Below are 27,433 nucleotides of genomic sequence, written 5' to 3' on the forward strand. Positions count from 1 at the left end.
ACCGTCTTAGCAATCCTGATCTGGGAGCCGCTGCTGCGGTCCAGGGCCTTTTACTGCCAGCCTGTGTCAGTCAGCCTAGGAAAGTGTCAGCCAAGCGAGTCCCCACGGGGGATAGTCAGGACTTGGATTAAAATGACCCATGTGACAGAGAAGCTGGGAACATGGAAATTTCTTGTTCTCCCTATTCTTAGGCAGAATGCCTGCCACTGGCTTTAAGATGGTACATAAAAAATAACGTGTGTGTGCGCAGGTGTAGGAAAAGAGAGCAATTAGAATAGCATGCACAAATGTAGCAAATGTGAGCACTTGGTGATTCCAGGTGAGTGGAAGGCAGGTGTTTGTTGTACTATTTTCTTCCACTCTTCTATTGCCTTGACATTTTTTCAAAATAAGCAGTTGGGGAAAGAAGACAAATAATAAAGGGAAAGAAACATATTGTTACATCATATGTAAAGGCAAGGAAGAACATTGTTCTTAAAATAGCAAGCAGAAATAAAGATAAAGCATCCCCGAAATTATTTTATTAGTTAATTACTACATGTTTTCACTTGCCCATGCCCCAAAAAATCAAAGCAGATTATAGGAGATACATAAAATAAATACAGATTTTCAAACTAAAAATAATTGTTTTATAGGAAATTACAAATTAGGAAATATATAATATATATATCTGTGTGATATATATAATATATATATATAAAATACTATGTATAGTGTTCAGTAATTTTTTTTTTTCATGGGCGAAAAAAAGGTTGTCTTGGGCTTCTCAAAGAGAGTGCCATTTGTTCACATCCAGGTGAAATGACAACATTTGGCATGTTCAAGTTGGCATTTGGGAGTTGGGGGTTAAAGCAGCTAAAATATGATCTGGGGAAAAAGGAGTACAAGCTCATGCAGAAGTGCAGGGAAAGAGGTGGTGGTTTTATTATGGACTCTGGCTTCTGCAGCAGGCTGGTCTAGGCCAAAACCAGGACAAACTGAACCGCCCGTCCATTGGTAGGATCTGAGTGAATACATCTTGGCCCACCCAAGTGGTAGAATACTATTCAGTCATAAAACAATGTAGAGGTCTGTATACACTGATACAGAAATAGATCTAAGATAAAACATTGAGTAAAAAGAGCCAAGGTGGAAAACAGCCCATGTCTCCGGGAATTGAACCCGGGTCTCTGGCACAGCAGGCAAGAAATCTGCCTCCTGAGCCACTGTGGCCTGCCCAGTGTTTGGTAACTTTCTAAGAAAATGTTTTACAGCTATCTTTATTAGTATACTGTGGCTATAGTATAGTGTAGCTAGCTTTTATTAATAGTCTATTTTATAGGCTATTTATAGATAGTATATTATAGTATATAATAGTTAACTATCATACACTTTTATTGTCTTCATAAGTATTTTAATAAGGCATGTGTGTGTATCTGTTGGATAGTTTTTCAGGATAATCCCTTGGAGTGATTTTCCCAAGTCAAAGGGTCTGTATATTTATTGTCCCCATTTCCAAACTTATAGTCTCACTAATAGTTTTCTTAGATCCACGTCAAAACTGGAAATTATCATTCTTTCTCACCATTGCTAATCTGAAATATCATTTTTCTTAAAAAGTGGTTTTAGTTTTCTGTTCTTGATTATGAGTAAAGTTGGATGTTTTTTCCTAAAATTTTAGGCCAGATAAATATATTTCTGGTGTACTGAATTTTGTGTTATTTGCCAGTTTTCCTATTAGTAACCCTAATAGGAGTCACTTTCTTAAATGCTCAGAGGCCATTCCTGTCCCTCAACCACTGGTGTTTCTTGGTCTCCGTGGAAAGCCCCTGTTGGACGTGACCCCTGGTTCTGTAGTGCGTGAACAGGGGGAGCATTGCTGTGCAGATGCTGACCTGGCCCGTGACTTACACCACGATGTGGCTGTCCACCCAGGCTCTCGTGCTCGGCCTCGCCCCTCTGCAGGCCAAGCCTCCTGCCATTTGTCCCTTGCTTATAGATGTCACCACTTGTTTGTATGTACAAGTCCACAGACCCTGATGTATTTCTGATTTCCTACAAATGGTATCTCTCTTTTTGTATGTGCATAAGAGACCGCATGCTTTTCACTTATTCTTTAGATTGGGGTAGTGATGAAGACACCCCCCCCCCCCAGCATCCGCATGGCCCCCAGGTTATCAGGTGTCACCGCATGTGGGGCATTGGGCCGAATGTTCGACCTCGGCCAGATCAACAGCAGCGAACAGCTGCCATGGCACTTCTTCCCCCGCTTCTTGTCCACTTAGCATGAGCTGTGCTCCTTGGAGCTGTCCGACAGCCTGTGGGTTCTAAGGTTGTCTTGGGCTCCTCAGAGAGAGTGCCGCTTTTTCACATCCAGGTGAAATGACAACATTTAGCATGTTCAAGTTGGCATTTGGGAGTTAGGGGTTAAAGCAGCTAAAATATGATCTGGGGAGAAAAGGAGTACAAGCTCATGCAGAAGTGCAGGGAAAGTGGTGGTGGTTTTATTATGGACTCTGTGGCTTCTACAGCAGGCTGGTCTAGGCCAAAACCAGGACAAACTGAACCGCCCGTCCATTGGTAGGATCTAAATGAATGCATTCTGGCCCACCCATATGGTGGAATATTATTCAGTCATAAAACAATGCAAAGGTCTGTATACACTGATACAGAAATAGATCTAAGATATAACATTGAGTAAAAAGAGCCAAGGTGGAAAACAGCCCATGTCTCCCTACTTTGTATGAAGGTCGGTTGGGATAGGCAGGAAGGAGGGAGGAGGGAAGTCAAAGTCAAGGCCTTCCATTTCCATTTGCCCTGCCACAATTTCCTGCCATCTGCTGACACCACGGGACACGTGGCCACCCCTCCCTGGCCAGGATGGCCGCAGGCTTGGGGATCTCACAGCTCTTGTTTGTTCCATCAGTCGACTCCAATGACAGCCTCTACGGGGGAGACACCAAGTTTCTGGCTGAAAACAACAAGCTCTGCGAGACGGTGATGGCTCAGATCCTGGAGCATCTGAAGACCCTGGCGAAGGATGAGGTAGGTGCCTTCTGCCTGCTCCCCCCCGCCTCCACCCGCACCCCATGCATCTCCAGGGTGATTTGACATTGGTTCATCCTGGGAAGGAAACTACTCCATGGGAATATTTAATGTAATTAATATGTATAAATCGCTAATCAGGCATCCCAGGGCCTTTGCTTCTACCCTTTTCTCTGCCTGGAATGCGCCTGCCTTGGGTCCCATGATCCTTTCTGAGCATCATTTGCTTTGCAGCTCAAAGGTCACCTCCTCAGGGAGGCCTTCCCTGAGCCCCAGTCCCAAGTAGCTGCCACCTTCCCTAGTCCCCTATTATCTCAGTTGTACTTCTGTCACGGCCTGAATTGTGCTCCACGTGTGTTTTACTCCCCAGTTGCCTACTTCCCCCATAGAATAGAAATTCCTTGACATCAGGGATCTTGTGAGTCTTGGCTCAGCCAAGCCTGAGACAGGGTCTCTGGAATCCCCCTGTCACATACCACAACATCCCCCTTACCTAGACCAGAGCCTAGCATACAACAGGTGCTCAGTCAGTGCATGTGGAATATATAATAGCATGTGCTTCCTATTCCTCCACTCTTTTGTGGTTCACAATATTTCATTGAACAGAAAAGGAAACTGAAGCTCAGAGAGGTGCATCCAGAGTCCCAATGGTCATGACAGAACAGCAGGGATTCTAACAGGATTACCAGGCTGGAACACCCACCCTTGCCCTGCTGGCCCTCCTCAACAAAGGCATTTCCGTTTGTCTCTTAAGAAGTGGCGTGTAGTTATTAGTTAATAACAGTAGTAGGTTATGTTTTTCAAGCCCTAAATGTTATGTGCAGTGTTGAACATTTTGCACAAAGTATTACATTTAAGCCTCTTAACAGTCCAGTGAGGTGGGACCGGCTTTACAGATGAGGAAACTGAATTCCTACAGAGGTAGCTACATAATATGGCCAAGGCCATCTTCTAGAAGCAATGCTCCTGCCCACAAGATACCTCCTTTTATCAAATGTTGCATCTTTTTTATATCCAGAGCAGTTTGTCCAGGTGGCTAGATAGATGATGGATTGATTTTAATGTAACTACATATAGTTTAATCTAGATAGCTAACTGATTCCCTTCTCTAACTTCTGCTAACCATGGCTTCCATTTTTGCAGCCTTGGCCCAAACATGTGAGTGACAGATGGTTTCCAGAGTCCCTGTCCAGGCCTGACTGGGTGGTCATTTGGGCACTGGCAGGTCTCCTTTATTGCGTTAAAGCTGCTTCCTGGTCAGGGTGGGGAGGCGGGAGAAAAGTTGGCACCACCTCAGGGCTCAAGTTGGTGCCTGATATTCTACCTCCACATGCCTCCTTTGGATCTTGCTCTCCACCTTCTCTGATTTGCTTGCTTGAAGCTTGGAGTGTCCCACCTTTTTCATCCTCACCTAGCAAGAGACAAGCTGACGACTGGTTCCTAACCTCATCTTGGTAGGAAGGGGCCTTCTCTCTCTCTGTCATCCCCCTCACACCCCTTTCCCTGAACATGAGACGGACTTCAGACTCCTCTGTCCCCAGTGGCTTTCCAGCCCCACCCCCCACTGCTCCTGCTCGAGCACTGGACCACTCCCCTCCCCCCACTGCTCTTTCCCAGACCTCTCTGTCTGCTGGATTCTTTCTTGTTCCTGGATTTTGCTCCCGTACCTCTTGCCCCTTTTGAAGCCATCCATTTACTTTGAAAACAAAAAAAGATAAAACAGGATTTTCAATTTATTTCATACTCATTTCCTCCCTCCCCATTCCATAAATAATAAACTCATAAAAATATTAATTACTATAGATGCACACACACACACACACATGCACGTACACACAGTATAACCAGAATGGATTCCCATTCTCTCTGGGTAGTCATGCAAGTAGAGGAGAGTGGGGGCTTTTTTTCTGGGGCTCCATTCCCCATGACCTCTGCCACATCCAGATGCTGCCTGCAGGTCCTGCTTTCGGGTTAGTCAAGGCTTGCCTGCTCAACAAAATGTGGAGAAACTCTACTGCCCTGGGGACCCCAGAGCCCTTGGAGCACCTTGCTGGGAAGGGAGGGTGTGTGGCTCCTGGATTCAGGCCTCAGTGCCCAGAACTCTGAGAACTTAGTGCATGGAGGGCACTGGCAGCCCGTGAAAGGCTCAGCATTGGAAACCTAACTTCTTCTTTAGGAGAATGGGCTCATTAAACCTATGGGTATTAGAAGAGGAATCCCCTGCCCCCAAAGGAAGGTCCTTTTACAAACATGTACTGTCCAAGAAACTCAGCAAGGTTGTTCCAAGTCTTTTTTTCTGAGCTGGAGTGTTTTTCAGGAGAACCCTTTATACCCTGCAGGAGAATGGATCCCTGCATCTTTAGCTTGTTATCCTCCCCACTCTCCAGCAAGGATTCCCATACCCCAGCCCCCGTGAAAACTTATTCTTAGCTCCTTACCCTGATTTCTTAACACCATTAGCTCCAGCCCCAGCTTCCAGCCCAGGGACATCTTAGTGAAGTAATGTGCATTTGGCAAATTGTGTCTCCCAAATTTTGCAAGGTAATTCAAAATGCATTTCTTCACTGATGCAACAGGCTGCAATTTTTGTCCGTTTGTTTTAACTAAGAGACAGCCATGGACAGCACAAGGACCATAGCCTAGAACTGTCAAGCTCACAGTAAAAATAAAACCCAGAACCATATGATTTGGAACTATTTTTATTTAACATTGATTCCTCACTTTCTTTAAGGTGGGAGGGGAAGTGATGGTGATAAGTACTGTGAGATGGAATGTTTCCAAAGGACATTTCAACTTGCATAAATACCAGGGACTTTTATTACCATTGTCTGTCCTTGCACACATTTATTAGAAAAATATGGGTGGACGGAGTTGAAATTGCACACACCATCTTTGTGATGTGAAGTTCAGCACAGGCCACATTTCGGCAGGGGCCCCAAGGTGAGGGGCTCCTAAAGCAGTAACCCCAAGAGCATCATATTCCAGCCTAGGAAGAGCAAGGCCAGCTTCCCCTCCACCTGGTGGGGTGGGAACAGCTTCCAGCTGTTGCAAAATACAAATGCTGGAGCGGCCCTGAGCCGCCCATCTCTGCTCAGTGCTGGCAGCAGCCCTGCCAAAATTGTCCTTGAAATCCCTACGAAACAGCCAGCCCTATTTTAATGAAGAGCTTTATGAAGTTGTTTGTTTGGGTGTGGTGAAGCTGGGAACCATGCCAGACCCTTTGAGCTTCCTGAAATGACAATTCTCAGAGGAAAAGAATGAAAAGAAACTCTTCTATTTAAAACCGCTGGGGACAAAAAAGGAGGTGCATGGCCCTGATCTGAGTCTTTTGCTAACATGTGGGTTTTTCTGGGCTTTTTAATATTGACTGGCCTGCTCCCTTATCCTCAGACATGTCTCTAATGATGGTATTTTAAATGGGCTCTGGCATTTACAACGCGTGCAAATTGGGCTTCTTAGGACAAAATACTTGCTTAAAAGATACAGAATGGAGAAATAGCCAATTAGATGTTGTGTTCCTTGTTTCATGTTTTAAAAAAAATTGCTCCCATTTCAATGAAATGGAGGAGCTTCTCTCAGAGAGGCTTTTATTGGATGTGAAATAGAATTTTCTTTTAGCCTGGTCCTCCAGATCTAAGCAGAACACAAGGCCTTCTTGTTCTCCCAGGAGTCAGATGAGCGCCGGTTTAAAAGGCGAGCAGAATGGGCTGGAACCCACTGGCCAGTGATCTCCAGGCAGCTTCCGGATCAGTGCAGAGCTGTGTTGTATGAGAAAAGAACTGCACCTAGAGCAGGCAGCTCACTGCCACTACCAGAAGTGACAGAAGTGACAGTGTCAGGAAGGCGCAGGCACTCTTGCCGCTTGCCAGGGTGCTGAGCGGCACAACCCTGCACTTTGTTAGGCCATTCTCTGTCGGCTCAGCTGCTTCCGGGTCTGCCACCCAGTCAAGGCCATTGCCAAAGTAGGTTCAATTTGGGGGCCCCAAGTCTCTTCAGTTGTCACTTGGCCACCCTCACCCAACTGCATTTGAGGATGCCCCTTGGCTGGTTCTTTCACAGGCTTAAAATTCTGAATTTGGAAGAGGGCACAGGGAGTAAACTGGCTTGGCGATAGCAGAGTCTGGCACTCAGTGGGCTCTGTCTATATATTTGTGGAATGATGGATGGACAGATGGACCTATGAGTGATAGGTTGGTTTTATCCACCAAGGGTAGTAGAGAAAAGCTGGAAAAAAATAGGTTTTGCTCCAAGTCAAGTCAAACCATTCCTGCTTCCCTGGATAAAACTGCAGTTGCGGGTGGCAAGCTGCATGGGATTGGAATGTGGATTCCTAATAGGGAGTGGACCAGGGATCTAGGGGAGCATCTTAAAAACTGGGGCAGGACAAGGCACATGGTGTAGGTGTGATCATAGGCTCCAGAGTCCGACAGCTAGAGCCCAAATCCCTGCTCTGCCTCCTGCTAGCCTTGGTCTTTGTACAAGTTACTTAGCCTTTCCGAGCTCCAGGCATCTCCTTCGCAAAGTGAAGGTGTATTTGTTTCCTATGGCAACTGTAACAAATAACCACAAATTTTCCAGCTTACACCACTACCCATTTATTATGCTGCAGTTCTGAAGTTAGGCGTGGCTGGACTCGTTTCTTTGCTTCACTTTTCACAAGGTCCAAATCACAGCGTCACCTCGCTGGACTGATCTCAGGAGGCTCTGGGGAGAATCTGCTTCCAGACTCACTTGGTACTGGCAGAATCCAGATCCCTGCGGTTTTAGATGCAAAGTCCCGTTTCCTTGCTGGCTTTTGGCCAGGAATCATTTTGCTTCTAGAGGCCACCCACATTCCTTGGCTCCTGGACCTCCTCCATCCCCAAAGCCAACAATGGCGGGCCAGGCCCTCCAACTTCAAATCTCCCTGCCCTCCTCTTGTGCCTCACTCTTCCACTTCTGACTCTGCTGGTAATCCAGGATAATCTCCGCATTTTAAGATCCATGGCCTTAATTACATCTGCATAACCCCGTCACAGCAGTTCCTGGATTCATGTTTTCCTGAATAGCCAGGAGATGGCACCGTTTGGAGTTCTGTCCACCTGCCTCAGAATTGGAAACAGTAGATGGAATGAGCTTTGTAAAGCGTAGTACAAACCAGCTAGAGCGCAGGTAGGGCGCCGTGCCTGTTAGCTGTCAGGAAGTGGAGCAGGTACACAAGGCCCTCGCAGCATTTGGCGGGGCCTGCCGAGACCACCCAGCAAGGGCCTGGGATATGGCTCTCCGGGATCTGGCATAGTCAAGTGATGTGTGTTACTCACTAAGCTCCCTAACCTGTGGACTTGGCCTCTCCAGGTTCCTTCATTTACTTTTGGAATGATGTATTCTCTCTCCCTGGCCTGTCATTGCAGTTTGGAGCCTGGTCTTCCCCTTCTGTCTCCACCCTTTAAACCTGGGGTTCTGCACTAACATTTTGGTGAGATTTCACCTGGAAGGTACCTCTCAAGTTAGATCATGAGCCAGAGAGGACAGTTCTGGCATCTGAGCATATAATAGTTCCCATAAAGCCTGGACCTGGGCTCTGTTGGTGGCCAGGATTTGGTTCTTATTAGCAGGCAAAGGACAAAAACTTTGAGTAGTGTGGGACACATCTCAAAGAGAAATTGTTTAGCCTTTCAGTTGTAAAATTTTACTTTTATTAAAGCAAGAGGGCTTTTCACTGCTTGGTAAATTTCATTCCTTGGTCCCATACTGGGTGTTCAGGCTCAGGAAAGTGTCACTCAGTTGTTTCCATTTCTTGAGTAACGACCATATATGAGGCACAGAGCTTTACTAGCATCATCTTGCTTTAACATCATTTTATCCCTGTGTGGTAGGAACCACCTTACTCTCATTTTACAGAGGAAGAAGCTGGGGCACAGGGAGGTGAGGCAGCTTGCCCAAGACCCTACAGCACATGTGTGGCAGAGGTGGCAGTGAAGCTGAGGCATGACCGACTGCAGAGATGACACTGTCCGTGGCATCTCCACTGGGACCATCCTGAGCTGCAGTGTGAGACTGTAACCTCCCTTTTCTATTTCAGGCCTTGAAGCGCCAGAGTTCCCTGGGCCTTTCCTTCTTTAACAGCATCTTGGCCCATGGGGACCTGCGCAACAACAAGCTTAACCAGCTCTCCGTCAACCTGTGGCACCTGGCGCAGAGGCATGGCTGTGCGGACACCAGGGCCATGGTGAGGCACTTGGAGGGCCCCTGACCAAGTATGCCACACCTGCCGTTGGCTCAGACCAGACTCGGCTGAGCGGGGTTAGTCAGGCAGCTGGCCTCAACACAGCCACCTGCCCTGGCTGCACCTTCTAGTATGGCTCCAGGCCCAAGATTGCTGCCAGGTCACATCCTAGGGTCAGAAAACATAGCATGACCCATTTATTCCCTCTGAATAAAAGTCTACACATATAAAGACATCTTTTTTTTTTTCTTTTTTGGTATGTGCAGGCTCCAGGAATAGAACCTGGGTCTCTGGAATGGCAGGCAAGAATTCTGCCACTAAGCCACTAATCTGCCCTAATCTAAGTTTTATTTTAAGACTTTGCTGGTTTCTTCCCTTCTCATCCTTCAAAAGACTTGACCTAGTCTCTAAGAAGAAAGCCTAATGGCCCATTTGCTGAAGCCTTAGAGTCCAGGGATAGAGAATTCCAAACCAGAAAGGAAATTGTTTTTTCTTTTTCCTCCTAGGTGAAAACTCTGGAATACATCAAGAAGCGAAGCAGACAGCCAGACATGAGTCATTTGACTGAGCTGGCCCTCAGACTCCCTCTGCAAACAAGGACCTGACTCCTAGGCCTCTCCAAGGCCTGGCCGTGGGACCCTGAGGCCAAGTCCAGGAAGACAGTCTTTGTCCTGGACTCCACTTGGAATCGAGATTTTTTTGTGCTTTCATTTTTACATGTATTCAAATTGGTTTACGCTTGAGCCTCTGCCCAGATTATTCTGACAGTGAAGTGGGGAGGGGTTTCAGAGCATTAATTGATTATTTCCCGAGAAGCTGCATCTTGGTGTTGCTAAGTGGAGGTGGCCTTCAGGTTCGCAGTAAGCCGTAGCAAAGAGTCAAATGGGCTTTTAGTGAGAGAAACAAAAGAATGCAAGTAATGTCTTTTCTGAAGGTCTTTTTTTCCCCTCTTCCATATTTTGGAAAAACCACCTTGAAAAGCAGTCCAGTTCTAAACAGCCACTGTTCCCTCTTTGTAATTTGAGGGCCTGAAGTCTTATAAAAGGCAGTTTACTCCTTTTTATATCAAAAGCAGTTTTTGATTGGATTTAAGAATACATTGGTGGATCGAGAAAAGTTACATTTGAGATTAACTGTGGCCTCCATGGAAAGTCTATGTAATGGAATAAACATCCTGAAGGAATATTTTATGTTCATGACCATTCATTTAATGACTTTTGACATTCTTCCTCCAGAAGAGACATGTCGAAACACAGCAGACCAGTTTACTTTTCAGCCATAAATTCTATATAGCATGTAACTACTTTTCTCTCGCCAGTTTTGTCCTTGTATTATTGCTAGCGAGCGTCCACCAACATCTTATTTTTCCTTCTTAAAAAAAAAAAACCTTTTTTTACAAACATAACCCACTGTGCAAGAATTCCACCTCTGCCACCCCCAATATTTTATGAGTCAGTAATAACATTGGGTCATATTGGTGACCCACAGCCTATCACCCACTCCTCATGAAAATACCTCCAAATCGTGGGTTAAAATGCCCCAAACTGTCGTGCTTTGGGACAATACATGCTGGGCATAGACTATATTTCATCACTTTATCTTTTGTGTACAAAACACAGGATCACAACACACAATTAACCTCAGAAAGAAAAAGGAGCTAAAAATAACTTTTTAAATAAATTTATATAAACCCAGTTATTTAATGAAATCGTTTAGGGCCAAGAATAAATGGCTTTTCTGGCCAACCTGACAATGACACCTTATTGACAAAACTCACAAAAGCTCAGCATTGTGGTAATGTTTAGATAAAAAATGACCTTTATTTCACAAAATTGATATTTCCATTAAAATGATTTTATATACCACTTTTATATTTAAAAGAAAAAAATTGGCAAATTCAAAAACTGTACTTTTTAAGTCATCTCTTTAGCTTTGAGACTGCAATTGCTGGACAGTGTTGGCTCTCAGGTCTGGCTCAGTGAATTGATAGTGTGCTAACATTAACCGGAGTAGGATTTTCACATCACGTTAGGGATCTGTTACACCAAGGGACCTTCCCAATCACCTGCTGCCCTGCCTGGGTGGAAGCTTAGTTGTGTGTTCTGGTGGAACATTTTCCCCAGCCCATTACCCCCAGCTCTATGGGATGAAGTCTATCATTCAGAAGGATGAGAAATAAAGAATCCAACCAAGAATTTTTGGAAATAAGGTAGAAATGAGTTCCAGTTGTGGAAGTCAGAAGTCCAATATGAGTCTCAATGGACTAAAAGCAAGGGGTTGGCAGGGAGTGTTCTTTCCTGGAGGCTCTAGGGGAGAGTGCTTTCTTGTCTCTTCCAGCTTCTAGAGGCCTCCCAAATTCCTTGGCTCATGGCCCCTCCCCTCTTCAAAGCCAACAATATAGCCAGTGAGACCTTCCCACATGAAGTCTCTCCAACACTGACTCTTCTGCCTCTTCCACAGTTAAAAACCATTGTGATTACACTGGGCCCACCTGGATAATCCAAAATAATCCCTCTTTTAAGGTCAGCTGATTAGCAGCCTAGACTCCATCTGTGCCCTTAATTCCTTTTGCCTTGCAATGTGGAGATACATTGCACTCAAGTGTATCCACAAGTTCTGGGGATTCGGACATGGATATCTCGGGGCCGGGGAGAGTTGGGGTGGGGGGGGGGGTACTGTTATTCCAAATATGTTTAAGAGCTAAATAGTTCTAATTGTTTGTAAGGCTGAATACACAATTTGAGAACTGTATTTGGCAAAACACTCTGGATGGGCTGGGCTGGTTGTGTAAAGGTGGCCTCAGGGCCGGGTTGAGGAGGCGAAGACAGAAGGAATCATTCCAAGGAATAAAGTAAGAATTATGACATTTGAGAGACAATGGGAGATCTTAAGGAGGAAAGGAACTTGCCATAGAAAGAGGATCAGTCAGTGAGAAATCCCTGAGGGAGACATGGCCACTAGATTTGAGAATAGGGCTGTTCAATATTCAATTAAGATCCTGCCATGCTGGATGCCACACTGCCCCCTCCCACCCAATCTTCCCCAAATTCCCAGAAGGCCCCAAACTGCCTTGTTCCAACAGAGACAGACTGTGTTCTACACAAAGTCAAGACATGAAGGTGAATACAGGAAACCTGGGTGAGGAATGACAATGAAAACCCTGCAGCCTGGGGAGGACAGTAGAGAGGGGCAGCCCCAACCCACAGAAGGCAGTAACTCCTCCAAGACTGCAGACTGCAGATAAGGGACCTGCTCACGTGAGTGATGGTGGACCAGCACCAACAAAAAAGGCTAAGACAGGACTGAGTCCCTGCTGTGGAACACTCCGTGTCCTGCTGCCTTGGCTGCCCATCCTTCTCTGGTTAGACCCCACTTCAGGAACAGACATTGAGAAGTTCCTTGTCACCGAACAAGAGCTCTTAGAACATTATCCAAATAGAGTTCTAACTAGTCAGAAAGTCAAGTCCTATTAGAAACTATTTAAATTAAATGGCAGGAGGGAAAAGGCCTGAGCCTCACCCTTTAATGGGCACTACCCATCACCAAGGCTTAGATGGGGTCAAGAAAATGGACTGTGGTGAGTAAAAAGTATTTGCAAAGTCCCCTTTGGGGAATGATGAGAAAGGGGAAAAACTGAACCTCCCCAAGTGGAGAATTCCTGATATTCTCACAAGCAGTGCGGACAACCAAAGCAATAGGCTGAGCCCCCAATCTTGGGGTTTGTTCAAATGAAACTTAACCCCACAAAAGATAGGTCAAGCCTACTTAAAATTAAGCCTAAGAGTCACCCCCAAGAGAACCTCTTTTGTTGCTCAAATGTGGCCTCTCTCTCTCAGCCAACACAACAAACTCACTGCTGTCCCCCTGTCTACATGGGACATGACTCCCAGGGGTGTGGACCTTCCTGGCAATGTGAGACAGAAATCCTGGAATGAGCTGGGACTCAAATCAAGGGACTGAGAAAACCCTCTCGACCAAAAGGGGGAAGAGAGAAATGAGACAAAGTGTCAATGGCTGAGAGATCCCAGAGTCGATAGGTTATCCTGGAGATTATTTTTATACATTAAATATATATCACCTTGTTAGTCAAGGTGTAACAGAGAGGCTGGAGGGAACTACCTGAAATGTAGAGCTGTGTTCCAGTAGCCATGTTTCTTGAAGATAATTGTATAATGGTATAGCTTTCACAATGTGACTGTGTGATTGTGAAAACCTTGTGTCTGATGCTCCTTTTATCTACCTTATCAACAGACAAGTAGAACATATGGAATAAAAATAAATAATAGGGGGAACAAATGTTAAAATAAATTTAGTAGATTGAAATGATATGACCAATAAAAGGGAGAGGTAAGGGGTATGGTATGTATGAATTTTTTTCTGTTGTCTTTTTCTTTTTCTGAATTGATGCAAATATTCGAAGAAATGATCATGATGATGAACATGCAACTATGTGATGATATTGTGAATTACTGATTATATATGTAGTACAGAGTGATCATATGTTAAGAATGTGTTTGTTATATTTTTTTAAAAATTAATAAAAAAAATTTAAAAATCAATAAAAAAAAGAAAATGTACTATTGGTCCCTACCTTCTGGAATCATGCCCAAAAGACAGCCAAGTGCAGTTTTCCTGATGAGCCAAGGCTTACCTAAATTGTAGTGTGACTTCTCAGCAAGATGAAGCTTCTTAAGAGTAGAAATGGTTGGGTGATTCCATTTTACATGGAGTGGATTCCTGAAGTGTTGACCGAGGAGGCATATACTCCCCACACAAGAAGGCGGTGCAAGGAGTGCCCATCAATGCAAAACCCCACCCTTCTAGGCATCTAGATGGCTTCCTCCACTGTGCACTGCAGTGGTGAATCAATGAGGCCAAGTTCCTGTTCCTGAGGTAGCCCAGACACTTGCCAGCACATGCTTCATGTGACCTGCCCAGTCCTCAGCAGCCAGGGGTCAGGGCCCAGGAAGATCGGCATCTGAAGTGGATGTCTTGCTTCTGCCCAATGGGGCACCTGGCTGCAGAATGACTGTTGTTTTCCTGTCAAGGGCTGGTACAGAAATGGGCAATGTGTCATGATGAAAAGTTTCTTGAGGGGCTTCTGGAAGTTTCTCACAGCCATGAGGTTTTCCTTCTTCCTCTGGAATGTTCTAGTGTCTTGATGCGCTGCCTGCAAATGCTACATACAGCCACATTTCCACCAGTGTGATGAAGCCAAAAGAAGGATGATGGAGCAGGAAGGAAAATGTTTCCTTGGTGAGCTGCTGAATCATTGTCCTAAATCAGAACCTCTGTCCTGTGAGACTGAATTTCCTGACGCTTAGACCTGACCTGGGATGTCTGTAGGAGATGCTCATGCCTAGTGATGCAAAAAACCCAATGAGTGCCTGGGTTTGGGAAGGAAGAATGGATGCTAGGTGGACAGAAAGAAGGTGGCCATGTGTCACTCAGGTCATTGTACTTGGAAATCCGAGGCCTACAGTAGAGCCTAGGCTTGATAAGTGATGGGACTTGACCCCACAACTATGAGGTAACTTCCTGTGTCATCACTCCACATCTGTGACTTTTTACCTTCCACCTCAACCACAGAAGTAACCTTTATGGTGATCACGAAGGGCCAAATAAAACATATACCTGGAAATTTGCAGTGGTTCATTTGAAGGATTAACTAGACTCTCCAAAATGCCTTGCGCACCATCCTCTTAAAGCACAAGAAGATTTAGTCCAAGCCCAGCACTTTGGATCTAAGGCAGGCAGCTAGAAAAGGCAAGTCTGGTCTTGAAACACACTTTCCAGCAGCACAGGAAGCTTGGTCACATCTGCTTGGTGACATTTCACAAGTGGCAGCTATCCCAAGACAGGAAGGAGGGAAGTGAGCTTGCCAATCCCTTTTACCCAATCAGCCCACATCCTGTTTGAGATTTAAATGTGCAATAAAACTTCAATTTCTTAAACCAAAAAGACATTCTCATCACAAATACCTGGTAAAATTCCCTGGAGGGGATATCACAGTATTGGACAGTGACTTAACGTGGGTGAGCCTGGGCAATTTTATTACTTCCTTCCTGAACCTCAGTCTCCTCATCTGTAAGATGGGAGTAATAATAGCACCGATTTCATAGAATTATGACCATTATATACAATAATGCAAGGAAAACACTTAGTAGTGCCTGGCACATACTAAACATTTGATAAATGTAACTACTATTTACATACACTGATGTCTTCAAACAAATGTGGAACGTTTAGGGCAAAAAACAGGTTTTAGTCACTGAGAGGTCCACTTGGATCCTGAAACATGAGCTGTCCCCACTCCATTTACTCCAGGTACATCCAGACAGTGTTCTGCATCTTCCCAGCAGTTCCATTTGAGACAACCAGCACATGGCTTTCAGCTGCATAAATGAATAATAAAAGTCGTTCTGGCAGACTTTCTAAACAAGACACTCAAGTTTAATCTTCATACTTGATGGACCTGGAAGCATTCCTGTCAATATAAAAGACTTTGGCGGGGTCAGTGGAGAAGCCAAGGCCACTGCCGCGGCTGTGCTTCCAGCTCAGAGCCCGGCCATAGTCTCGCTGCAGGCTCTGCTGCAGGGTGTCGGCCGCCCTCCTGCTGAGGGCCATGGTGGGCCTTCCCACCCTGCTCGGGGGGCGGCTGGACGAAGGGGACAGGTGTTTAAAGCCGCCCATGAGTTTGAGAAATTTCAGTTTCTGTTGCTCGTTTTCAAAACCAGCAGTATCCCACTGGCCAAACTGGGTTCCCTGTATTAGAAGAAAAGTGGTTATTTTCCTGGATTCCAAAGCCTTGTGCTTTCCCCAATTTGGCTGGTGGAAATGTTTACTCTGTACCAGACCTGGTGCTAACAGGAAACCCTACTTAGCCCTAGTCTGTGGACTGTCTTATTTAATCCCAACAAGAGCCCTGTGGGGAATAAAGTTATTCTCACTTGACTGGTGAGGAAATGGAGGTTTGCAGCTTAATGGTGGGCACAAATCTAATGAATAACATTGCTCGAATTCCAACTCAGGTCTGGCCAACACCAGAGCCCACCTTTACTTGCCGAGCTGCCCTTCTGCTTTAATCCTTCTGCACTAACTCGTGGCAAAGCACATCAGCTGGCTGCCAGTCGGTCAGCACAAGGTTTCCGTCAGTTGGAGAGTAGATGAGGGGAAGTGGCAATTGGAAGTGCATTTCTCCTCCTGGAAGAGGTGCACTTTGCAGCAGGAAGGGAGTGGAGCCCAGGGAGGTGAAGGATCAAGTGGCTAAGTCAGAGGCTGGGCCAGCCCAGGAACCTGGGTGTCCCAGTTCCAGGTCACAGCTCTCTACATCACCCATGTGAAAGAAAATGCTAAAGAGCCCTCCAAGCAGTGGCTGAAGGAAAGACCCCTTTCCCTCCTGTATCCATGGGAGAGGTGAGAAAGCCCTGCTCCCTGAGATGACAGCTTTGAAGTCAGGCAGACCCAGGCTCCAGCCCCACCTGTGACACCATCCAGTTGCCCAATCTCTCTGAGCCTCAGTGTCCTCATCTATTAAAAGCCCGCAGTGAAGACTAAGTCAGATACTATACCCCAAATCCAGAGCACAGTGCACGACACATCTGAAGTCCTCAATAACTCACTGGCAATTCTTCCATCCCAACCCAACCAGAATGCTGCCCTCCACACTGCCTGGGGCTGCCCATTTACAAGGCAAATGCCAGCCTTACACTATTTCCAGGTCACTTTGGGACAAGAACAGAGAGAACCAGTTGTCGCCACAGCTGGTCTCAGTGAACTGGTATGAAATTCTCCTGGCTTCACAGTGGCCTAGACACAGGAGTAATTCAGCTTCCCAGACCTGCGATTTCTAGAGCAAGAGACCACCTGATAGCCCCGGGGCCTATCAGCCTGGGGCTGAATGCTTCTGGAAAGGGTGCTGCCAGGAGGCTGGCTGGTCTTGGGCAAGCCAGCTTGAGGGCTGCTGAGCCATCCAGGGACCCCCCAGCCACCCTCTCACCGTACCCCATACGCCTCAGTGGTCCAGTGGCTCTAGGTTCTGCAAGGTAGGTCCCAGCCTATGTGCCCCAGAACCACTCTCCTGCCATCTGGTTCTCCCAAGTATGGTCCCTGGAGCCACTGGCTCTGAATGGTGCTGCCCCTGGCTTTTGGCCTACCCTACTCACACAGGGTGTCCTATCAGCCCTCCTCAGCTCAAAGCAGCGGAGAGAAAGGAGACACACAAAGGAAAGACACATAACACGCAGCAAGACCACCTTGCTTTATTCCTCACTGGGCCCAGGTATGCATCCCCTTTTAAAGTTGTGGAGACTGAGGCTCAGAGAGAAGTTATTTGCCTAGAATCTCACTACCAGAAAGTGGGAGGGACAGGTAGAGATTCCAGATCTTTTGATCCAAATCCAGTGCTCTTTCCTGAACACTCTGAAGGCTTAAGACAGAGCCGTGAAGGTGAGCCCTGTTATCTCTGAATCTTCTCTTTCCTTCTTCCCCAATCCAGGCTACTGACAAGTTCTATAGGACTGAGACTCCACAACAAATCACGAAGCTCTTCTTTTCCCTGTGCCCAGTATCAACAGTCTAAGCCATCGGCCTGCAGGCTGACAGAGTCTTCTATTGGGTCTCCCACTTCCCTTGCTTTGAGAACACAATGTGTGGTCTGCTGAGGCCCAGCCTCGCCACGGCTCAGCCTTCACTGGCCTTCTTCCTGGACCACTCCAAGCCCTTCCCCATCTATGGCTTTGCAGCTGCTGTCCCCCATGATGGGATGTCTCTCACTTCCCATCATCTTTCCAGGGCTGGACCTCCTCGCCCTCACATCTCTGTCCCAGTGTCTTCTCGGCGGCTATCAGTCCCCCATCCAATGTGGCACCCACTCCCAGTGACTCTCTCACTCATTTTTTGTTTTCTTTCTTCCAAACACTACTGCTGGGTGAAACTACCTTCTTTCTTTCCTTGCTGTTCTGTTTCCCACTACATCCCACCCACTCTGAATGGATGGTTAGAACATAAGCCAAGAGGAAGGAGGACTTGTCTGCTTTCACACGTGGGTGCCCAGCACACAGCAGGTGCTCAGGGACGTGATGAGCTGACCCAGCTGAATGGCTAAGGGGTGAAGAGATACCTTTGGGAACATGGCCATTGGGAGCCAGCTGGGCTTCTGAGCAGCCAGGCTTTGAGGTCACTGCACCGACTCCCTCCCATCTCATCTTCTCAGGCCCAGTTTGGAATCGCCCATTCAAACCAGATCTTGAGGCCAGTCCTTAGAGTGGCCTACCCTCCTCCCTGCACATGCCCCTACTCTGTCATCCACCAGCCTTCCAAGTGCACTATGCAGTGCTGGAAACAGCTCCCAGTAATCTGCTTTCAGTGACTTACACTACAGGACGCCTCACTGGTCTAGAGCCGAGGACAAAGGTTTAGGCTGCTTATCTTGCTGGGCCGGCTCTGCAGCAGGGAGGAGGGCAGGTGCCCCTTGTATAAGGAAGGGGATTAGCTGTGGACGAGCTCTGCGGCCGAGGGAGCTTGTACCACCTCTGGGGCCTGGACCAGCTTGTCCCCCTGTATCTACTCTTCCTGCAGAGGCAAGCTGCTGGGCAAGGCAAGGAGGGACCAGGGCTCTGGACCTGCCTCGCAAGGTCCAGCCTTCAACTTACTGCCCATGTCGTGGACTCAGAAGCTTCTGTTTTGCCGGACTCACGATCAATCTCTTCCTGCAAGGCCTTTCGCCTCATCTGTGCAAGGGGGAAGGAAAAAAGAAAGAAAAGACATAGAAGTTCTCTTTGGAGCTTGAAACTCAGAGAAGGGCCTGGGGGAACGGAAGTGGACAGGATGTAGAACCCCAGCTTCCCTCTACTACAAACAGTGAGTGAAGCAATTGTCAAAAGCATCTTCTGAGCATCTCAAAAGCTAGAGTCCCACGGGCTAAAACAGACAGACCGCATTTATCCTGTGGCACAAAAAAGCCAGGGGTTCAGAAGAATGAATTTTCCTAGAAACTGAAGCTTACCCACCTTTGGTATTGCAACTTTTGTTTGTTTGCAATACTGTCTGGGGTGGAAATGGTCCAAAATTCACGGTCCAAGGGCCTGCCTTCTCATACTTAAGCTTTGTGATGGTCACATCGTGTTCTAGAAACGACACAGGCTACAGAGTCAGGCAGAGGCTAGTTAGAATCCCAGCTCTGCCACTAACTAGCTGGGTGGCCTTGGGCAAGTCACTTACCCTGTCTGAGCCTCAGTCTGTCTGTCTGCAAAAAGACAGAAATATCGACTCTCTTGGAGGGGAAGTGGGAGACACAGAAATGATATCTACATAAAAATCCTACCAGAGCACCTGGCACTAGGTATACATTTTACATATGGTTCCTAGTACAACTCAAGGCCACTATTAGAGCCCCAATGACTCTATTGCTCAATACAAAACCTTCCAGGGCCTCATCTCCCTCCCAGGGATTCAGGCATCACTTCAGCTGCCCGTCTGTGGCCCTTTCAATCTGCTACAGGCTGAGAAATAAGGTTTCCATTCACATAGTTCAAAACTACATAAAACAAGAGTCAACGTGGCAGAAAAAGCTGTATAACCTTCTAGTGGTATCCCACTAGGCTATGGTAGGAAACTGAAGATCGGCAAGGTTAGTGACTTGCCCAAGGTCTCCAGGTTTGTAAGCAGTCCAACTCCAAAGCATACAGACACGACTCTGCCCTGCTAAGCCTTGGGATCTGGGATCTTAAAAACACTCCAATTCCAGAAAGTCCAGTTCCCACAAAGGACATGTCTGCCAGGGATCTGGACACAAAAGAAGCAGGACTATGATGGATCAACGTCTCCATCCATGAAGTGGCAGCCTGTGGACTTGACTACGCAGGTATCCCATGGCCTGGCTGCAGGGTCTCAGGAATGCACCGCACTGCAGTGGGTCCCAGGAAGAGAACCCCGGCCTGGGCTGTGGAAGACCAGCTGGCTCCTCCACCACGGCCCTGGCAGCAGGAGGTGTGTCCTGACAGGAGGGGGGGGGGTGGGGCAGAAGGTGGGGTGTCTCTGTGGAGCGGGAAGGTGAGGGAGGAGCTGTGCGGTACCTGGTCTATGTGCGCCTCGTCCATGTTGCCTTTCTTTTCCAATACCACCTCCAGGTCTGGGTCTGGTTCCTGCACAAGAGGACCAAGTCAGAGACCCAAGCGTGCGCTGACAGGGGCTTCTGCCCAGCAGCCCAGCTGGTATGAGAGCAGGACCACGTCCAGCAGAGACCCCGAGACCACAGCAGCACCCGAAGCCCGGTCATCTATACCACATCTCACAGTCAACTCAGCTCTTCACATCCTTTCTCCTTCATGTTCCCCTACCCCCCCCACCCCCCCGCCCAAATGCAGCACTAACCCATTCGACAGAATCCAAAACAGAGAGCTGAAATGACCACCACAAGGTCAGGCCCTAACTCAGGGCTCCTTCCTGCCACACGCCACGTGACTTCCCACAACTAGCAAGACGGGAGAGGGGAGAGGCCCAGGGCCTGTGGATAGCGGGGGAGGGCCTAGCCACTAAGCTGTGTAACTCTGGGTAAGTCACTTACCCCGTCTGCACCTTGGACTATTTGTCTGCAAACAGACAGAAATATCAACTATCTTGGAGGGAAACTGTGAGACACAGAAATGATATCTACATAAAAATCCTAGCAGAGCACCTGGCACCAGGTATACATCTCACACGTGGTTCTCAGTACACCAGCCCGGGGTCCAGCCACTAAACTGACCACCCAAACCTGACCCCACAGCCCTGGCCACGACCTTCTTTCCTACCTGGATGATTGTGACCATCTCTACATCCCTGCTTGTCCACTCACCTGAGTCCATTCCACACAGCAGCTCAGGTGAGTGTTAGGACTCAACTGGATCATGTCATATCCCCCCAACCCCAAACCCTCCAGAGGCCCCCATCTTGTTTACACTAAAAATCCAGACTCCTGTTCCCCCACTGATTGGCCTCTGCCCACTTTAGCTCTCCCCTCGCCCCGTGCTCACTTGGCTTCAGCCACCTGGGCTTTTAGGTTCTTCCCAGGGCTTGAGACAGGCTGCCCCACACGGGTCTTCCTGCCGTGTCACACCCTCCCTGGGCCTGCCCCGACCCAGCCATTGGACTGCAGGCCAGCCCTTCTTCTCCCGTCCTTCAGCAATGACGCCTTCTTCACCTGGCATCTGGCATCGTGTGACAATCCTTACTGGCCCAGTTCACTCACATCCCCCCTGGGAACCCTGAAGCCCATGTGCATCAACCTGACTCCAAGGGGTCCAGGAGAGGCAGAGTCCCGCCACTGAGGTATTAAGCAGAGGGGACTGCCACCCCTGCCCTGGGGACCTGGGAGAAGGGACTAGAATCTGGTGGGGGCTGGGCTCCAAAGCCTCCAGAACTCCTTCCAGACTCAGAGTTCCTGATCAGGGGGAGATACTAGAGAAACCAAGTCTACACTGATGCAGGCACGGCCGGGGGAAACCTAGCAGGGAGGATACCAGGTGTCGGCCCCGGAATGGAGGCCATCCCTGTCCTCCCCAGACACCTGCCCACGGCACAGCTCCAGGGGTCTCATCCCTGCAATAAAAGGGGCAGCCCCTCAGAGGAGCTCGGTACCCATCACTACGAGGATTACATGAGAGCCACAGGGAATAGCAGGCCATGGGTCGCCTGCTGGCTGGAGAAGAGCTGGGAACAGGGCACAGGTCGTCTGACCCCCGGCCAAGTTCATTCTAACCTGAGAGTCTCTGCTGGGCCCAGATGCTACCGACTTCTCAGATGGGAATAAAAACTCCAGTTCAGGAGCCAGACCACCTGGGTGTAAAGCCCAGCTCTACCTCTCCCCAAGGGATAAGGGACTCGCCACCCAGACAGCAGGAGGAGGGTACACAGCAGTGAGCCTGGCACTCAGTGAGCGCTCAGGTCCATGGCCATCAGTGCCACCTGGCTCTTGCCCTGAGGACGCACCAGCCCAGATGGTGGTGCAGAGGGAGCAGTCTGAGGAATGGCGGTGCTCTCCTCCGCCTCCATCCCCACCACTCAAAGGAGAGAAGGGCCCGTACCCACTCCTGCCCGGTACCAGGACTCTGGTTTTCCTCTCTGAAATGGCCATCTACCAATCTCACTCTGAGTGGTTTAGGTGGCGCTGATCCCCTTGGCTCCCCAAACTCTGGTTTAGACTCCGGCCTCCAGCCAGAGGTCCCATCCTGGCCTGAGAAAGCAGCCCTGGGACTTCTCCTGCCATCATTTCAGAGGGGCCACACATTTTCCTGTGGGGTGACTGAGCTGCTATTATGAGAGCCTGGAGCTGCTGGGAGCCATCCCGCCACAGGTTCTGGTGTCAGGATGAGCTTGTTCAGGAAGAAACAGACAGAGAAACACCAAGCCCAGGGCTTGGAAAGCTCAGGCCATCCAAACCCACTGGATTCATAAACCTTGTATACCGGGCCATGTATACCACATTATCTCAAACTATTAGGATCCACAATTTTGGATCGCATGTGGCAAGAGTTTAGAAAGTGAGGGATTCATTTGAAAATTTGACCCCACCTTATTTGGATCCAGTGTTCAGGTAGAATTTGGGTAATCAAGTTCCAACAACAAGGATGCCCATATTGTAGATGATACTGAGCCCCTGGATCGAGCCACCCCTGAAGGCGGCTGACCCTTAACTTTCCAGGTATGTGTGTCAATAAACCCCCTTTGCTGGGTGAAGTGAGTTTAATCAGGGTTCTGCAGCCAAAAGCCTGAGGGTGTGAGGGTGCATGTCATACCCACAAGCACACACGCACACCCACCCACACTCCTGACGCTCACCCTTATTCTCCCAGGCCAGCTCCATTTCAGGAGAGCCTACCTCGTCACGAGCTTCTCCCACAACCACACTCTCTCTCCTCTTCTTCTTTTTCTTTCTCTTCAGAGCCAGCTCCTCAATGCCCGGCTGCTCCGCCAGCTTCTTGGACTTCGTCTTCTTCTTCACGGGGGCCTGGGGGCCGTCCCCTATTGGGATGTAATCTGGAGCCTCGACTTTAACTGGCTTCTTTTTATTTCCTTTCCTTGGGCTGTTCTCCCTGGATCGGGAGCCCTCGGGGTGGTGTGGGCGGGCATCTCTCTCCTGGTGGGTTTTCTTTTTCTTCACCTTGATGCTGTGCTCCCTGGGGCTCTCCTGCTTTCGTTTCTGCCCCAAGGCTGCCTGCTCCTCGCCATGCCTCCCTGCGGAATACGCGCAGAGGCTGTCCCCGGCCTCGCAGCACCAAGGGCTCTTGGCTGGGCAGGCCGCGGTGCGCTGGGCCTTTTTCTCCTTCTTGTGCTTTTTGAGCTTCTTGCCAACTCTGGTCACCTCCTCAATCTGCCGGGGGTCTGGGGAGGTCTCCCTCCCAAAGCCAGGGGACACGGCCAGAGTCGACAAGGACTTCCTCTTCTTTTTCTTCTCCCCGTGGAGGAACTCAGAGGAACCCAGAACCTGCCTCCTGGAGCTGGGCGACTTCTCGGACCATCTGGCCTGCAATACAGTCTCAGGTTCTAGGTGGTCCTCGCAGATGAGGCTGTTGTGACCCTTCTTTCTCTTCTTCTTCTTCTTCATAACAGGTATCTCTGGGACCTGCCCCCAGACCACATTCTTTGAGGGGGATGTGGCTCTTCTAGGAGAAACCTCAGTGAAATAACTGTCTTCTTTTAAAATCGAATATTGAGTCTCTGGTTCTTTGACCACCTTCTTCTTCTTTTTCTTCTTTTTCTCTGGGACCCCCAGGCCCATGTCTACTTTGTAGGCCTTGGTGATCATTTCTGAAAAGGAAATAGTACAAGTTATCTTATCCCATGTCCAGCCAACCCGTGTACAATTCTGCTGGGTATCACCAACAGCCATGTTTCCTGGAGCAGGTGGTCTGAAATGTTAGATGATGGAGGAAATGGTCATAATTCCTCCGGGGCAAAGGTGCATATAATAATGAAAAAAAAAAGAGCAGGGAATTTTAAATACAGGCAGGCTTAGGTTCAAATCCAAATCCTACTCTCTAACCTTCAGTCAATCACCTAACCTCCCTGAGCCTTGATTTCCCCATTTGGAAAATGGGGAAAAGTAACACTTCCTTCCTCAAAGGGGTATTGGAAGGCATCTATGAAATCCACGCTTGAGACCTCATTGATTCTACAGTCATTCAATCCACAGATATTTTTCACCTGCTTACCCCGTGCCAACCCCTGAGGATACCACTGTAATCAAGCCATATCGATTAGTCCCTGCTGCCATGGACTTACCTTTACCAGATGAAGCGGACAGAGAACCTGAGGTCAGCCCTTCTCTCCAATTCCCCCCAAAAGCAATGAGGGTGGCACAATGAATCCCATACCCCTGGCTCATCTACATAGCTCTCCAACTTTGTGTCTACAAATGAATTTCCTTACACCCTAGGTGATTTTCCTCTGCATTCCCTCCCCATTTGGTCAACAGTGATGCTGTCACTTGCTACAGCAAGGTCTGGTGAGAAGAGCCCCAACTAGGAGTCAGGGATCCAGGCTCAAACAGTGACTCTGACACTCTCTTGCCGTATGGCCTTAGCTTAACGGGGACTCAGCTTTCCCCTTCATAAAAGTGAAACAGATCAAGGGGCCACATCTGGCCTGTGAGCTTGATGCGCTGTTTTTAGAATTTCAAATTAGTTGCCAATATTCAATTATTGGAGATGGCGTACAAAAACCTAGAAGGCCCAGCTTTTTTTTTTTAATGGAAAGATGTGGCAGCACTGGGCCAACACTCCCACCTGACAGCCATCAGCAGGTGTAGTGACGGGAGTGCCTGGGAGAAGAATCTGGGCCCTTGAGTACACTCCAGCCTCCAAATGGCCCACTTCTCTCATTCCAGTCACTGCCCATTTCCTGGCTTCCTGAACTAGATGACACTAAGCCACTTGCAGAGTTCAGAAACAAAGTATCACCTCACAGGAGGCTTGTGCCCAGCTTGGGACTGTGGGAGGTAGATTCCCTATCCTGCAACTCTCCTCACCCTCAGTGTCCAGTGGGTCTGCCCTGGCCTGGCTTACTTTCAGCAGCTTCAAACACCAAGCCATGCCACGCCTGAGCTATAGCTCAAGTTCATTCATAACCTGCTCCAGGAGCACCTGGACAGTCGAGAGAATAACTACACTCCTTCATTAGTTTCACAGACATTTTCTGTCTCCTTACCTGCTGTATTTCCAGAGCCTAGCTCAGTGCCCAGCACATAGTAGGTGCTCAATACTCAATGAATGAATACATACTGTACAGAGAGAAACAAATTAAAACACCTGCCAGCAAGGAGGGAAAGGTGTGTGATAATAGTGGCAGGTGATAAATACAAGAATAGTGGTAAAGTCAGGGTGGCAAAGGACATCTAACCTGGCTCACCAGTTGTCAGGAGAGTTTCTAAAGAACAAAAGTTTCCAGTTTGGGCATGGTGGTACTAATCCCTGAGACAAAGGAACCACTGAAGGGAAGGAGGTGGTTAGGGGTCTGGAGGAGACAGGCTGGTTTGGACAGACTGAACCTGGGATGCCTTATGACATCCAAGTGGATAGTAGATTCACGGGTCTGAGGCTCAGGGACAACCCGCCTGGACATACAAATTTAGGAAGTGCTTTTGGACGGTAATTAATCTAACAACAGAATGGTCATGCCACAGGACCTCAGGGAATAACACAGTTCGGTGGGCAGAGAAAGAGGGGCTTGCAAAGGAGACGGTAGGGTCAGGGGAGCCAAGGCTCAGGATGCGCAGTGAGTCTCAAGAGAGCTGATAAGAACAAAGAAACCACGGGGGTGGAGGTGGGGGTATCCTCCCCGTCTCTGCCATCCAGGGGTCCGTAGAGGATCTTCCCCTTCCATCCTTCGACTCCAAATATGTTCATTCTTTCAAAGAGGATGGAAAAGGAAAGTAATCTTATGGAGGTGTCCTCTTCAAATACAAATTATTTCTCCAAAAGCTCTCCTAAGTTTTCGCGGTAGCCTCCTGAGGATCGATGTGAACATCCCATCACAGAGACTTGCAAACTGACTCTAGGAGACTTTAATTCACTTGCCCTAAGTCCCGGAGCAAACAAAGAGCAAAACTGGGATTCCAACCCGGCTCGCAAGACCTAGAGTCTATGCTGTGTGCAATGGCACCGTCACCCCCACTCCCACCGCAGGATCACTAGCCCGAAACAAAAGAACGAAGCAGCAGCGTCAGGCCCTCACTGGCTTCGCTGAGCCAAAGCTTTCTCTTAAGCACGTAGGGGTCGACTGGCCGGGGGATCCGGTTCCAAGGTGGGAAGACTTCCTGGAGGCGACGGCCTCAGGCCGGGACAGGTACCCACGGACGATTCAGGGGCGTAAATTTGGAAGTGCAGGTCGTCGGCTTTTTCCTGGCCTTCACGGCGAAAGCCCCCAGCTCCCAGCCCCAGCCCCCCGCGCCGTTCCCCCCAGCATTCAGCCCTCGGAACTCACCCGTAGGCCAGACTTCCCCGCCTCCACGTGAGCTACCGCTCGGCCGTGACCCGGAAGTCAGTTTCGAGTCGCCAACCCGACCCCGCGGGTTCTGGCTTCTTCCGGGTCGCAGCCGCTCTGCTCGCACGGTTGTCGTGGCAACCGCGGCCATGGCTGCGCCGCCGCAGGTGTCGAGCCGTTCTGGTCAGCGCCAGGAGTCCGCCGGCTCTCCCGAGTCGTCAGTCACCACCAGGACGCCGGTGCCCACCGTGTCGTCTGTGTCCCCTGAGCTGCCCGTTTCGCCCGGGCAGGGCACACAGCCGCCGGGCAAGAGCCTGTGGGAGCAGATCTGCGAGGGTAGGCGGCCCGGGCGGCCGAGAGGGGCGGGACCCACCTGGACTGCCGGGCAGGCGCGGCGTTTGCCTAGCACCCACTGTGCGCCAGGCGGTTGACGTGCACGCCGGGCCCCCCATTTTCCGCACCGGGAAACAGGCTCCGAGGGGGTTGCCCGAAGTCGCTCAGTGCGGTCTCCGACCGGGATCCGTAGGAGGGTCCCAGGCAGGGCGAATCGGAATGAAAGGGGACCGTGTGGTGTGGACTAGTTAGTTGTTGGCAAACCGCTTTTCGTGAGTAGAAAAGAGTCGCTGAGGCGAAGCTGCGGAAAGCGTAGGTTCCAGGACCCAGCCCGCAGAGCTTCCGGTGGGATCCAGGGAATCTGCACTTCGGCGGGAAATTCTGATGGAGGTGGTCTCTGGCCCTCATGTT

General features: G+C 48.8%; 3 protein-coding genes across 17 annotated transcripts in view; 2 read left to right on the top strand and 1 right to left on the bottom strand.

Moving 5' to 3' along the window:
- Nucleotides 1–10,412, top strand: part of VPS35L (VPS35 endosomal protein sorting factor like) — a 114,339-nt gene extending 103,927 nt beyond the window's left edge. For all 4 annotated transcript variants that reach the window (XM_077141704.1, XM_077141705.1, XM_077141706.1 and 1 more), the window contains 3 exons: nucleotides 2,906–3,024; nucleotides 9,086–9,232; nucleotides 9,736–10,412. In XM_077141704.1, coding sequence (XP_076997819.1) covers nucleotides 2,906–3,024; nucleotides 9,086–9,232; nucleotides 9,736–9,834 — 365 coding nt within the window. In that variant the 3' untranslated portion in view covers nucleotides 9,835–10,412. The remainder of the gene's footprint in view (nucleotides 1–2,905; nucleotides 3,025–9,085; nucleotides 9,233–9,735) is intronic.
- A 417-nt stretch (nucleotides 10,413–10,829) lies between these two features.
- KNOP1 (lysine rich nucleolar protein 1) lies at nucleotides 10,830–27,085 on the bottom strand. Of its 5 annotated transcripts, none has more exons than XM_077141711.1 (5): nucleotides 26,690–27,083; nucleotides 23,088–24,016; nucleotides 20,305–20,373; nucleotides 18,883–18,960; nucleotides 10,831–15,624 (listed from the first exon to the last, which is right to left on the bottom strand). In XM_077141711.1, exons 1-5 carry the CDS (start codon nucleotides 26,838–26,840, stop codon nucleotides 15,475–15,477), a joined length of 1,377 nt encoding a protein of 458 aa, XP_076997826.1. In that variant the 5' UTR covers nucleotides 26,841–27,083; the 3' UTR covers nucleotides 10,831–15,474. The 5 variants fall into 5 exon arrangements, with proteins under 5 accessions (XP_076997828.1, XP_076997826.1, XP_076997823.1 ...); XM_077141708.1 differs by having other exon boundaries at nucleotides 15,507–15,994; XM_077141710.1 differs by lacking the exon at nucleotides 26,690–27,083 and adding an exon at nucleotides 25,415–26,673 and having other exon boundaries at nucleotides 15,507–15,994.
- IQCK (IQ motif containing K) overlaps nucleotides 26,805–27,433 on the top strand; it is a 135,670-nt gene continuing 135,041 nt past the window's right edge. For all 8 annotated transcript variants that reach the window (XR_013168047.1, XM_077141717.1, XM_077141718.1 and 5 more), the window contains exon 1: nucleotides 26,805–27,025. Coding sequence is in view for 7 of the 8 variants with exons in the window: in XM_077141717.1 (XP_076997832.1) it covers nucleotides 26,839–27,025 (187 nt within the window). In the remaining variant the exon portion in view is untranslated. The remainder of the gene's footprint in view (nucleotides 27,026–27,433) is intronic.

This window comes from Tamandua tetradactyla, chromosome 23, assembly GCF_023851605.1.
Source record: "Tamandua tetradactyla isolate mTamTet1 chromosome 23, mTamTet1.pri, whole genome shotgun sequence".
Lineage (NCBI taxonomy): Eukaryota > Metazoa > Chordata > Mammalia > Pilosa > Myrmecophagidae > Tamandua > Tamandua tetradactyla.

What these genes read in the sequence shown, in the direction of transcription:
- KNOP1 (XM_077141708.1), bottom strand. Translation starts at nt 26,840, where the DNA reads ATGGCCGCGGTTGCCACGACAACCGTGCGAGCAGAGCGGCTGCGACCC. An exon ending in ACGAGGCGCACATAGACCAG is followed by an intron (nt 18,961 to 20,304) that starts GTACCGCACAGC and finishes CCCCTTGCACAG; the next exon opens with ATGAGGCGAAAGGCCTTGCA. An exon ending in CTGAGTCCACGACATGGGCA is followed by an intron (nt 15,995 to 18,882) that starts GTAAGTTGAAGG and finishes CTTCTAATACAG; the next exon opens with GGAACCCAGTTTGGCCAGTG.